Source organism: Chroicocephalus ridibundus, chromosome 31 (genome assembly GCF_963924245.1).
Source record: "Chroicocephalus ridibundus chromosome 31, bChrRid1.1, whole genome shotgun sequence".
Lineage (NCBI taxonomy): Eukaryota > Metazoa > Chordata > Aves > Charadriiformes > Laridae > Chroicocephalus > Chroicocephalus ridibundus.
Window position 1 is genome coordinate 373,144 of NC_086314.1, and position 13,399 is coordinate 386,542.

Below are 13,399 nucleotides of genomic sequence, written 5' to 3' on the forward strand. Positions count from 1 at the left end.
GAGGCCAAGGCGCCCCACGACCAATGGGAAGGCCGCTTATCCCCGTCGCTAGGCAGAAACCCCCCTCCTCCTCTTTCCATTGGGCGGTGCGGCGGCCAACCAGAAAATGGCCTTCTGGCCGCCGCCGTTGCGCACGTAGGCGGAGCCGCGCCTGCGCGGCGTCGTCAGTGCGCGTGCGCGCGCGGGGCGGAGGGGGGCGTGGCCTGCGCGGCGGCGTCACTGCGCGTGCGCACGCGCGGCGGCAGCGGCGCGCGGGGGGGAAGGGGGTGGGGTCTGCGCAGGCGCGCGCGGCGGAGGAGGCCCCGGCGGCGTCGTGAGGCGGCGGCGGCGGGCGCAGGCGGCGGCGGGGGAGGGACGGGCAGGGCCGGCGGCGCTCGCTCCCCTCCACCGCGGCCCCTTCGGGCCCCTCGGGCCCCTTCCCGGGCGCTCTTTCCTTCCCCCCCTCCCCTTCCCCTTCCCTTTCCCCTCTCCCCCCCCCCCCCTTTCCCCGCCCCGCGGCCTAAGGCCCGGCCGCCGCTCGGCCTCGCCGCCGCCTCAGCGCTTCCGCTTCCTCCTTCCCTTCCTTCCTCCTTCCTTCCTTCCCCCCCCCTCCCTTTTTCCCCTTCCTCCCCTCCCTTCCCTCTACCCCAACCCGCCCCGCCGTCGCCATGGACGTGAAGCGGCTGAAGGTGACCGAGCTGCGGGCCGAGCTGGGCCGCCGCGGCCTGGATTCCCGCGGCCTGAAGGTGGAGCTGGCGCAGCGGCTGCAGGAGGCCCTGGACGCCGAGATGTTGGCGGCCGGACCGGAGGAAGGAGGCCCCGCCGGGCCTGGGGCCTGTAGCGGGGAAGCGGGACCGGCGGGAGGCCCCGCCGCGCATCGCCACGGCGAGGAGGAGGAGGAGGAGGAGGAAGAGGAGGAGGAAGAAGAGGAGGAGGAGGAGGAAGACGAGGAGGCGCTGCTGGCTGACGAGGAGGAGGCGGCGGGGGGAGCCCCGGCGGCCCCCGGCGAGGCGGAGGCGGCCCTGCCCGGCCCCCCGGAGGAGGAGGAGGAGGAGGAGGAGGCGGCAGCGGCGGCGGCGGCGGAGGAGCCGGCGGTGGAGGAGCCGCCGCAGCAGGAGCCGGAGCAGCAGCAGCAGCAACAACCACCGGCGGCGGAACCGGAGCCGGTGGCCGAGGCCGAAGGCCCCGAGAGCGGCGGCGGCGTGAACGGAGCCGAGCGGCCGCAGGAGGAGGGACCCAGTGGGGACGAAGCCGCCGCCGCCGAGGCCAAGGAGGAAGGAGCGCAGGCCGGTGAGCACCGGGGGGGCCCGACCGGCCTCCCCCCGACCCCCCATCCCGGTTTCTGACCCCCCCCCGGGGCAGGACCTTCCCCCCGACCCCGATTCCTCCCCCCCCATCTCCCCAAAACTCCTGCCTCGGGCCCCCCCCCACTTTAACACCGCCAAAATCGCGGTTATTCCGGGCTTTTTCCCCCACCCCAAAGGGTGCACGGATACACACAGCCCGCTTTTGGGGGGGGGGGCAAAAACATCATCCCCGGCTCTCCCCCCCCGCCAATTTTGGTCCAAAACCATTTTTCCTCCAGTTTGTTGCTGGTTTTTTTTTTTTTGGGGGGGGGGGGGGGAGAGGCAAGTGGTTGTGTTTTGCCAGCTGCATTTTGGGGGGAAAAACCAACTTTCTCATAATTCATTTCTAAGAAAAAGCAGGACAAAGTTGAGGCCGGAGTTTGCCGGCGATAATTAATTAACTGTAATGAGTTCCCCCTCGGCGGGGCAGAAAAGCGCCGCCTGAGCTGTGGTTTGGGGGATTTATCACGGTTTTTGGTGTTTATCGGAGGAAAACCCTCACGTTTTAGGAGGATTTGGGGGGTGGAGCCGCTTCCTCCTTTCTCAAAGTGAAAGTGTCGCTGGAACAACAATAACGCTAATTATCGTCATTAGCGTGAGAAGTTTTTACCCAAATATCTCCCTGTCCAAGCTTTCAAAAAGGCAAAACCCGCGGATTTTACGCGGATATTTATAAATATTTTTTTTTTCTTTATTCGCCAAATAAATGGCCTTCGGCATCTCTCTCGCTAACAACTCGTTAGCTCTGTGGCCTCACAGAGATCTCCTTGTTATTAATTAACCGCCGGCCGTTGAGCCCCCTCGGATGAAAATCCCGGTGTAATTTGGATTTATTTGGGTTTTTTGACGGCGCGAGGGCGGGTTTCGCCTTTCCCCGAGTTCCCGCCTTTAAAATTGGGTTTGAAACCCTCTTTTGGGCGAGTTTGGGCTTTGCCGGCTGCTGGAGAAGGCGTTTGTGCCACCTCACGTGGAGCCGGGGGGGATAACGCAGACGGGGCCTTTCCAGCATTGTTCGGCCAAAAAATAAACCCTAATTATAAAAATTTGTTTAAAAATTACGATTTCTAGTAAATAACTCAATTTCCTTTTGAAGTGGGGTAATTGGAGGTTTGTAGGCGCCGCGAGCGCTTTGGGGACGCGCCGGAAGGCGGAAGAAACCAACGGACGCTGCGGGACTGGGGGAGTTTTTCTTAACTTTTGGTGAAAACGAATGTGTTTGTTTTATCTCTGTTTCCCAGGGGAGGAGGAGGAGGAGAAGGCGAAGGCTGGGGGGGCGGATGGGGAGCGCCGGGGGGTGAAGCGGCAGCGGGACGAGAAGGACGAGCACGGCCGGGCGTACTACGAGTTCCGCGAGGAGGCCTACAACAGCCGGTGGGGGCTTCCTCCTCTTCCTCCCCTCCCTCCTCACCTCCCTCCCCTTCCACCTCTTCCTCCCCCTTCCCTCCTCACCTTCCTCCTCCTCCCCCCTTCCCCTTCTTCCTCCCCCTTCCTCCTCCTCTCCCCCCACCTTCCTCTCACCTTCCTCTTCCTCCCTCCTTTTCCCAGCTCCAAGTCGCCGCCGCCGCCGGAGGAGGAGCCCCGGGAAGGGGAAGAGGATGAAAACCTCGTCATTTTGGACACCTGTACGTGGGCACAGCCCCCCCTCACCCCCCACCCCCCCCCGCAGCGTTAATTTGGGGTGGTTTAGGGGGATTTGGTGACCTTGGGAACACATGGTGGCTCCAGTGTCGCTTTTCTGGGCTTTGATTCTTGGGGTTCTTAGACTTAATTATATTTTTGGGGGCAATTCCAGGCAGTTTTGGGGGGAAAAGCCGATGCGACGGCTCCGGTGTCGCTTTTCTGGGCTCCAGTTCTTATTTTTTGTGTTTAGTTGATTTAATTTTGTTTATTTTGGGGCAGTTCTAGGCATTTTGGGGGTTCTCATAGCCCTAGAAAAAACGCAGTGTCTCTGGGGTCCTTTTTCTGGGCTCCAACCCCCATTTATTAATATCTAGTATATTTAATTATATTTATTTTAGGGCGATTTCAGGTGTTTGGGGTTTTTCTAACCCCGGAAAAATCAATCTGATGGTTCTGAGGTCCTTTTTCTGGGCTCCAACCCTCATAGTTTATACTTAATTTATTTAATAATATACATTTTAGGGCAATTCCGGGGACTGGGGGTGTTTTCTAACCCTAGGGAAAAAGCAACGGCTCCGCTGTCCTTTTTCTGGGCTCCAATTCTTAATTTTTTGTATCTGATTTATTTAACTATATTTATTTTTCGGCAGTTCTGGGCATTTTGGGGGTTCTTATAGCCCTGGAAAAAGCGCAATGGCTCCGGGGTCCTTTTTCTGGGCTCCAGCTCTGATTTTTGTATTTAATTTATTTAATTATATCTATTTTAGGGTGATACCAGGCGTGTTGGGGATTTTCTAACCCCGGAAAAACCAATCCGTTGGCTCCGGGGTCCTTCTTCTGGGCTCCAGCGCTCATTTTTTTTATTTAGTATATTTAATTATATTTATTTTAGCAATTCCAGGCGTTTGGGAGTTTTTCTGAGCCTGGAAACCTCAGTTTCTGACCTAAAAACCCAGCCGGTGGCTCTGGTGTCGTTTTTCTGGGCTCCAACTCGGATGTTTTTAATATTTAATTTATTTAATTCTATTTATTTGTGGGCGATCCCAGGCGTTTTGGGGGCTTTTTAACCCCCGAAAAACCCATCCGATGGCTCCGGGGTCCTTTTTCTGGGCTTCAGCCCGCATTTTTTATACTTGATTTATTTAATTCTATTGATTTGTGGGCGATCCCAGGCATTTTGGGGGCTTTTTAACCCTGGAAAACCCGCCGCCGTGGCTCCGGGGTCTGTCCTGGATTATTTTTTCTCTCTAACCTGTATAATTTTATTTATATTTTATTTTGACGCTTTCCCCCCCGCCCCCCAGACACCTCGGACCTGCACTTCCGCGCCACGCGGGACCGCTATGGGGGGCAGCCCCTCTTCTTCGAGCGCTTCCCCTCCCTCTGGTCGGGCGCCCGCGGCACCCACGGCGTCACCGCGGGGAGGGTCTGCTTCGAGGCCAAGGTGACGGGGGGGACACCCCAAAAACGGGGGTTTGGGGGCGGGGGGGTGATCCCTGGGGACTTGGGGGGGTTTGATGGGGGGCAGGAGGTGGGGAAAAGGGGGTTAAAAAGGTTTGTGGGGGCTGGGGGTGCCTCGTGGAGGGGGCAAACGCCTCGCAGGGGCTTTTTTTTCCGGGGGGGATTTTGGGGCTTTTTTTTCTGGGGGGTGGGGGCTTTTTTTCCTGGAGGGGGTGTGTGGAGATTTTGGGCTTTATTTTGGTGGGAATTTGGGGCTTTTTCCTACGGGTCTGTGGGTTTTTCCTAGGTGTTTGGGAGCTTTTCTGGGGGGCCGGGGGCTTTTTTTGAGGGGGGTTCGAGGGCTTTTCCTCTTGCCTGGTTGATGCCTTTTCCTGTAGGAAGTCGTGGCCTTTTCCGGGGGGAAAATGGGGCCTTTTCCGGGGTGGGGGAAGCAGGGGCCCGGCCTTCAGTGTTCCCCCACCGGTCTGTGCAATGGGCGCGTTCCCGCAGGTGACGCAGCATCTGCCGCTGAAGGAGGGCAGCCCCGAGGTCCCGCTCTTCCGCGTGGGATGGTCCGTGGATTTCTCCCACTCCCAACTGGGTAATGACACACCCTCCCCATCCCAAATTACCCCCCCCCCCATGCTCTCATTAAGTGCTAACGAGGGCTGGGGGGGTCGTCAGGGGAGGACGAGTTCTCCTACGGCTACGACGGGCGAGGGCTGAAGGTGGAGAACGGGCACTTCGAGGAGTTCGGGGAGAGCTTTGGGGAGAGCGACGTCATCGGCTGCTTCGCCGTAAGGGGGCGTGACGTCATCGGGGGGACTTCGCTGGAAGCGGAAACGGGGGAAACGGGAGGAATCGCTCAGAAAGAGGGAAAAGGGGGGGGTTAATGGGGGGGAGTTAATGAGGGGGCAGGTAATGAGGAGAAGGGGTGAGAGTTAAGGAGGGAGAAGGTAATGAGGGGGGAAGAGCTTAACGAGGGGGAGGAGGGGGTAGCTAATGATGGGGGAGAAGTTAATGGGGAGGCAGGTAATGAGGAGAAGGGGTGGAAGTTAACGAGGAGGGGCAGGTAATGATGGGGGAGAAGGGGACCGTTAACGAGGGAGGGGAAGGGGCAGGTAGCGAAGGGGGAAGGTAACGAGGGGGAGAAGGGGACCGCAATTAGGAAATGGGGACCGTTAACGAGGGGGAAGAAGTTAACGAGGGGGAAGAAGGTAATGAAGGGGGGCAGGTAATGAGGTGAGAGGGGGACCGTTAATGAGGGGGAGAAGGTAATGAAGGGAGAGAAATGAAGATAATGAGGGGAAGGAGGGGATCATTAATGAGGGGGAAAAAGTTAATGAAGGGGGAGAAATGAAGGTAATGAGGGGGAGAAAAGGACTGTTAATGAGGGGGAGAAGGGGATCATTAACGAGGGGGAAGAAGGTAATGAGGGGGGAGAAGGGAAGGTAATGAGGGGGAGAGGGAAGGAGACTGTTAACGAGGGGGAGAAGGTAACGAGGGGGGAGAAGGGGATCATTAACGAGGGGGAGAAGGTGAGGAGGGGGGAGCAGGGGCCCGTTAATGAGGGGGAGAAGGTGATTGTTAACGAGGGGGAGCAGGGGCCTGCTAACGAGGGGTCCCTTCCCGACACCCCCTGCCCCAGGACTTCTCCGGGAGGAGCTGGTGGAGCTCTCTTTCTCCAAGAACGGCCGGGAGCTGGGACCCGCCTTCCGGGTGGGGAAGGGGGCGCTGGGGGGGCGCCCCCTCCTGCCCCACGTCCTCTGCAAGAACGTGGCCGTGGAGCTCAACTTCGGGCAGAAGGAGCAGCCCTTCTTCCCCCCGCCCCACGGCTTCCTCTTCCTGCACGCCGTGCCCCCCGAGGAGCGCGTCCGCACCGCTCTGCCCCCCAAGACCACCCAGGAGTGCGAGGTGAGGCCCCATGTGCCCCGAAAATGCCCCCAAAATGCCTACAGAACACCCCAAAAAACCTGTCCTGGCGTAATTCCCTGCCTTTGCTCACCTCACAATGGGGTTTCTTTGCCCCAGACAGCAGGTGGTGCAAGGTGACACCCCAAAAACGCCCGCAGAACACCCCAAAAACACCCCAAAAACCCAGCCCAGTGAATTCCCTGCCTTTGCTCACCTCAAAATGGTTGGGTTTTTTTTGCCCCAGACAGCAGGTGGTGCAAGGTGATGCCCCAAAACCGCCCACAAAACACCCAAAAACGCCCCAAAACCCCATCCCAGTGGAATTCCCTGCCTTTGCTCACCTCAAAATGGGGGGTTTTTGCCCCAGACAGCAGGTGGTGCAAGGTGATGCCCCAAAACCGCCCACAAAACACCCAAAAAACGCCCCAAAACCCCATCCCAGTGGAATTCCTGCCTTTGCTCACCTCAAAATGGGGGGTTTTTGCCCCAGACAGCAGGTGGTGCAAGGTGACGCCCTAAAACCACCCACAGAACACCCAAAAATGCCCGCAGAATACCCAAAACTGCCCAAAACCCCATCCCGGTGTAATTCCCTGCCTTTGCTCAGCTCAAAATGGGGTTTTTTCGCCCCGAACAGCAGGCGGTGCAAGGTGACACCCCAAACCCCCCCCCCCCCCCCCCCAAAAAAAACCTGCTCTTGCGTCATTCCCCACCTCTTCCCGGCTCAAAGTGGCGTTTTCTGCCCCGAACGCAGGTGGTGCTGATGGTGGGGCTGCCGGGGGCCGGGAAGACGCAGTGGGCGCAGCAGCACAGCCGGGAGCACCGGGAGAAGCGCTACAACATCCTGGGCACGGAGAGCGTCCTGCACCACATGCGGGTGAGACCCCGCCGGGGGGTGTCCCTGGGGGGGATGTGGGGGTCCCTGGGTGGAATTGGGTGGGATTTGGGGGACCTGGGGGGGATCAGGGGTCCCTGGGGGAGTTTGGGGGTGTCTCTGGGAGGGGATGTGGGGGTCCCTGGGTGGAATTGGGGGGGGATTTGGGAATCTCAGGGGGGGCATTTAGGGACCTGGGGTGGAATTTGGGGATCTCTGGGGGGGTGTCTGTGGGTGGGATTTGGGGGAATTGGGGGTGAATTGGGGTTGTCTCGGGGGGGGGAATTGGGGGGATTTGGGGACCTCGAGGGGGGATTGGGGTTGCTGGGGGGGTTGAGGGGCCTCTGCGGGAGAATTGGGGGTCCCTGGGTGGGATTGGGGGATTTGGGGGTCTCTGGGTGGTGTTTGGGGACATGGGTGGCATTTGGGGGTCCCTGGGTGGGACTGGGGGGATTTGGGGGTCCCTGGGTGGCATTTGGGGGTCCCTGGGTGGGACTGGGGGGATTTGGGGGTCCGTGGGTGGCACTTGGGGGTCCCTGGGTGGGATTGGGGGGATTTGGGGGACCTGGGGTGGCATTTGGGGGTCTCTGGGTGGAATTGGGGAAGTCTCTGGGTGGAATTGGGGAAGTCTCTGGGTGGCGTTTGGGGGTCCCTGGGTGGGACTGGGGGGATGTGGGGGGTCTCTGGGTGGCGTCTGGGGACGCAGGGTGGCACTTGGGGGTCTCGGGGGGTGTTTGGGGGTGCTGACCGCCCCTCCCCGCAGCCCGGGGGCCAGGAGGAGCCGGTGCTGGACGCGCAGGGCCGGGACCAGCTGGCGCAGCGGGCGGCGCAGTGCCTCAGCAAACTGGTGCAGATCGCCCCGCGCGCCCGCCGCAACTTCATCCTCGACCAGGTGACCCAAAACCCCCCCAATTCGCCCCAAATACGCCCCCCCCCCCCCAAGAGGAGCTGCGTCCTCCACCATGCGACCCCAAAATCCCCAATTTCCTTCCTAAATTTCATTATTTCTGGCTTTGTTATTTCATTCTGAGTTTTATTTCATTCCTAAACTCCCCGATTTCATTTTTAACCTCGTTTTTTCATTCCTACGTTTTTTATTTCATTCTTAAGCTTTCTGGCTTTCTGCCTGTTTTGTTTTTTCTTTGCAAATTTCCTTATTTCGCTCCTGAATTTCATTCCTAAGTTTTTTTTCACTACTAAACTTCCTTATTTCGTTCCTAATTGTGTTTCATTCCTAAATTTTGTTATCTCGTTACAAATGTTGTTATTTCATGCCTAAATTTCATTACTTCCTTCCAGATTTCCTTATTTCATGCTTGAATTTCCTGATTTTGTGCCTAAATTTTGTTACTTCCTTCCAAATTTTGTTATTTCATGCTTGAATTTCCTTATTTCATTCCAGAGTTTATTTTGTGCCCAAATCTTGTTGATTTGTGCCCAAATCTTGTTGATTTGTGCCCAAATCTTGTTGATTTGTGCCCAAATCTTGTTGATTTGTGCCCAAATCTTGTTGATTTGTGCCCAAATCTTGTTGATTTGTGCCCAAATCTTGTTGATTTGTGCCTAATTCGCCTTGTTTCCCTCCGGATCCCGCTCGCCCCCCAGTGCAACGTGTACAACTCGGGGCAGCGCCGCAAGCTGCTGGCCTTCAAGGGCTTCTGGCGGCGGGCGGTCGTTATCGTGGCTAACGAGGAGGAGTGGGGCCGGCGGCTGGGGCTGCGCCGGGCGGCCGAGGGCGAGGACGTGCCCGAGTCCGTCATGCTGGAGATGAAAGGTGGGCCCTTGGCGGGGGGCAGCCCCCGCCCCGACCCCCGTTAACGGGCCGGGCCAAGTCACTAATTGCCCCCCCCGCAGCTAATTACTCGCTGCCGGAGAAGAGCGAGTACCTGGACGAGGTGGCCTTCGGGGAGCTGCCCAAGGAGGAGGCGCAGCCGCTGGTGGCCAAGTACAAGGAGGAGGCGCGGAAGCTGCTGCCGCCGGCCGAGAAGCGCCAGAACCGCCGCAACAACCGCAACAAGCGCAACCGCAACAACCGCAACCGCGGCCAGGCCTACGGTCAGGCCTTTGGGGCGAATCCCGGCCGTTTGGGGCCCTTCCCCCCCCTCCCCCCCGTTTCCCCTCCTTAAGGCGAGACGCCATTGTGGGACAAAATCCCCCCTTTTTGGGACATTTTGGGTTAGTTTCCCCACCGTTTCCTCCCCTTTCGCCCACGCGAGGCTGCAGTGAGGCTCCGTTTTGGTGCAAAAACCCCCCTTTTTGGGTCCTTTCCCTCCCCTTTCCCCATCCCAGCCCCAATCGGGGCTTTCACTGGCCCAAACTGGGATTTGGGGGTCCTGGGGTGGGGGGGAGCGTTTCGGTGTAAATAGTGAATTGGGGCGGGTTTTGCCCGTTTCTGCGCGTTCTGACACCGTTTTTCCTCTCGGCAGTGGGCGGCCAGCGCCGGGGCTACGACAACCGCGTCTACGGCCAGCAGCAGTACTGGGGGCAGCCCGGCAACCGCGGGGTGAGCCCCCCACACACTTACTAGCCCCCCAGTGCATTTACTTGCCACCCAGATTGTTATTTTGCCCCCAAAATCTATTTATTTGCCCCCAAATCTATTTAATTTGGCCCCCCAAAACCTGTTTATTTTGGCCCCAAATTTCTTTGCCACAAATCGATTTCTTTGCCCTTATTTCATGTATTTTGGCCCCAATTTTTATTTATTTGGGGCCAAATCTGTTAGTTTTGGCCTCAATTCATTTCCCCCCCAAACTTATTTGCCCCCCAGTTTATTTTGGCCTCAATTTTATTTGCCCCCAAAACTTCATTTGCCCCCCCAGTTTGTTTCCCCCCAGATTTTGTTTGTTTCCCCCCAGATTTTGTTTGTTTCCCCCCAGATTTTGTTTGTTTCCCCCCAGATTTTGTTTGTTTCCCCCAAACTCTATATTGTCCCCCAAAATTTATTTCCTCGCCAAATCTGCATTTCTCCCCAGATTCATTTTCTCCCCAGATTTATTTGCCCCCAAATTCTCTTTGTTTTCCCCCACCTATTATTTCTCCCCAAAACTTTGATTATTTCCCCCCAAATTTACTCTTTTGCCCCCAGATTTTGTTATTCCCCAGTTTTCCCCCATGCCTGTCCCGAACGCCTTCCACTGCCCCGGGAGGACACCCAGGGGGTGCCCCCCCGCCCAAACCTCCCCCCAACTGCCCCAAAGGGGTGACCACCCCCGGTGACCCCCGGTTCCCCCCCCAGGGCTACCGCAACTTCTACGACCGCTACCGGGGCGACTACGACCGCTTCTACGGCCGGGAGTACGAGTACAACCGCTACCGCGACTACTACCGCCAGTACAACCGCGAGGTAACGAACCCTGCTAATTGGGGGGGGGGTCCGAGGGCGCGTCCCCGAGGTCCGTTTTAACCAAATTGGCCGTTTCTTCCCCCCAAAGTGGCAGAATTACTACCAGGACAGAGACCGGTACTACAGGAACTACTACGGGTACCAGGGCTACCGGTGAACCCCCGCCTCGCCCCGCGCCAGGGGGAAAACGGGGGGGGGAGGGTGGAAAAACACAAAAACCCCACAAAATAACAAAAAAAAAAAAAAAAAAAAAAAAGAAAAAAACCTGTAAATTTTTTTTTTTTAAAGTTTGTTGAAAAAAAAGAAAAAAATCTTGTCTTATTCTATAAAAAAAAAAGCCGTTTCAGACCTAGTGCAGAGATTTGTAATCGGGGGGGGGCGGGGGGGGGAGGGGGGAGGCCCCTCCCCCACTCGTGGGGGGTGGGGGAGGGGCAAGGGGGTGTTTTGGGAGGGAACAGGCAAAAAAAAAAAAAAAAAAAAAAAAAACACCAGAAAAATTGTTGTTTCTTAACCCTTCACTAATTCCCTTCTGGGGGGGGTGGGGGGGAATTTGGGGTGAAATTTGGGGAATTTGTGCTGGAAATGGCAGAAAATGACCCCAAAATCCCCCCCTCCCCCTTCCCCCCCCCCCGCTATTAAATTTCCCTGAAAACAAAGAAAAAGCTCCTGGACCCGGGGCCTCGTCTCTTCTTTGGGGGGGTTTCAGCAATTTCGTGACCGGGGGAATTTCGGCGGGGGGGAGGGGCCCTTCGTTAGCGGGGCCTCGTTAGGCCGGGCCCCCCCCCAGGGGCTGCGTGGCCGAGGAGGGGGGGAATTAGGGGAGGATGGGCTTTTCCTCCTTAATCTCCATTTTTTCCCTCCATACCAGATTCTTTTCCCTTAATTCTGACATTTTTCCCTAAATTTCATTTATTTTTCCCTAGATCTCGATTTTTTTTATCCTAAAACTTTATTTTTTTTCCCCCTTAATCTTCCTGTTTTCCCTCAATCTCAGTTTTTTTCTCCCTTAATCTCAAAATTTGTCCCCGAATCCTCATATTTTTCCCTAAATCTACAGCATTTCCCCTCAATCTCCACTTCCTTTGCATTAATTTGATTTTTTCTTCCTTAATCTCAATTCTCTAATCCTGATTTTTTCCCCCTAAATCCCATTTTTTATCACTTAGTCTCAATTTTTTTCCTAAATCTCAATTATTTTCTCCTCAATCTTGATTTTCTTCCTGCTTTATCTAATTTTTTTCCTCAATTCCTTTCTTTTCCCTTAAACTCAAAGATTTTAATCTCATTTTTTGCCCTAATTTCAATTTTCATTTCAATTTTCTTCCTTAATCTTTATTTTTTTTCCTCCAGTCCCTTTTTCCCCCTTAATCTCGGGTTTTTTCCCTTTAATTTTGTTTTTCTTTGCCCTTAATCTCAATTTTCTTCTTCCTTATTTCTATTTTTCACTTAATCTCAAGTTTTTCCCTTGAAATCCTCTTTTTTCCCTTAATTTTTATTTTCTTCTTCCTTAAACTCCATTTTCTTTTCTCTTATTCAATTATCTTCCTAAATCCCGATTTTTTTTTCCCTCAATCTGATTTTTTCCCCTTAAACTCGACTATTTTCCCTTAATTAGAATTTTTTGATTAATCTTAATCTTGATTTTTTTCTTGACGTCAATTTTTTCCCGTAATCTCAGGTTTTTTTCTTTCTTAATTTTCTTCTTTAATCCAGTTTTTCTTTAAACTCGAGCTTTCTTTTCCCTCAATCTTAATTTTTTTTTTCCTTAATACCAATATTTTTTCCTTAATCCCCGATTTTATTCCAAAATACCGTTTGGTTTTTTTTTTCCCCTTGATCTCGATCTTTCTTCCACTTTTTTCCCATTAATTTCAGTTTTGGGGGCTCCTTTGTGTCGTGGTGTGTGTGTGTGTCCCCCCAGATTTCAAACTTTTCTCTCATTTTTTCTGGAATTGTTCAGCTTTTCCTTTTGCTTCCTTTAATTTCTCTTAATTGCCCCCAAAATGAGTCTTTTGGGGGCCAAACCCCACTGGGGGGGGGGGGTGTGAGCTGGCGTTTGGGGCTGGAATGTCCTTTTTAAATAAAACAAAAATCATTCAAAAAAACCCCAACCAAACCACCAAAGATAACAATGAAAAATATTTGAAACACCCGGTTTGGGGGGGGGGGGGGGGGGAATTACTGGGGGGGGGCCGGGGGGGGCTTGGGGCTGGTTTGGGGAGGGGGGTTTGGGGCGCGTTTGGGGGGGTTTGGGCAGGTTTTGGGGGGTTCGGGGCGGGGGGGCTGTTTCTGGTGGCCATGGGGGGGTTGGGGCTGCATTGGGGGGGGGGGGGCGCTGGTTCTGGGGGGGCCGCGGGGGTTTTGGGGCCGCAGGCCCCCGTCGCCATGGCAACAAGGGGGGGGCGGGTTCCTCATCGCCGCCATCTTGGCGTCGTCCGGCAGCGACATGGCGGCCGCGCTGCGCGGGGGGGCGCGCCTGGCGCGTCCCTTGTGTGTCGTTCCCCCCCCCCCCCCCCCCCCGCCTTCCCCGCGAGGGTCCCCGCGCCTCTCCCGGCACCGGGGCGACCCCCGGGGTGTCCCCCCCGCCCGCCCCCCGCCGTGTCCGTGTGTCCCCCCGTCTCCCATCCCCCCCGCGTCTCACCGCCGCCATTTTGGGGGCGGGCGCGGAGGCCTCACCGCGCGCCGCCATTTTGGGAGCGGGGAGGTGCCATCTTGGCGGGGGGGGGGGGGGCGCCGGCGACGCCGTGCGCGGTCGTCATGGCGTCACGGCGGCGGCGGCGCAGCGGCGCCCCCCCACCCCTCCGAGGCGTGCTTGAAGCCCCGCTGGGCGCCGCCATGTTGATGGCCGGGCGCCGCCATGTTGGCGGGACGGCGGCGGGG

General features: G+C 56.3%; 1 protein-coding gene across 1 annotated transcript; it reads left to right on the forward strand.

The window, feature by feature from the left end:
- The first annotated feature begins 267 nt into the window (after nt 1-267).
- On the forward strand, nt 268-10,780 carry HNRNPUL2 (heterogeneous nuclear ribonucleoprotein U like 2). Its single transcript, XM_063319208.1, has 14 exons — nt 268-1,269; nt 2,564-2,696; nt 2,871-2,947; nt 4,250-4,389; nt 4,896-4,986; nt 5,070-5,197; nt 6,048-6,299; nt 7,054-7,176; nt 7,937-8,065; nt 8,779-8,947; nt 9,028-9,228; nt 9,600-9,676; nt 10,412-10,519; nt 10,608-10,780. The coding sequence occupies exons 1-14, from the start codon at nt 648-650 to the stop codon at nt 10,674-10,676; spliced, it is 2,319 nt and encodes a 772-aa protein (XP_063175278.1). The 5' UTR covers nt 268-647; the 3' UTR covers nt 10,677-10,780.
- The last annotated feature ends 2,619 nt before the right edge of the window (nt 10,781-13,399 follow it).

Bases quoted from the DNA above. Each gene is read 5' to 3' on its own strand.
- HNRNPUL2 (XM_063319208.1), top strand. From the start codon at position 648: ATGGACGTGAAGCGGCTGAAGGTGACCGAGCTGCGGGCCGAGCTGGGC. The intron at 4,390-4,895 runs GTGACGGGGGGG...GCGTTCCCGCAG, and splicing joins GGGTCTGCTTCGAGGCCAAG to GTGACGCAGCATCTGCCGCT. The intron at 8,066-8,778 runs GTGACCCAAAAC...CTCGCCCCCCAG, and splicing joins GCAACTTCATCCTCGACCAG to TGCAACGTGTACAACTCGGG.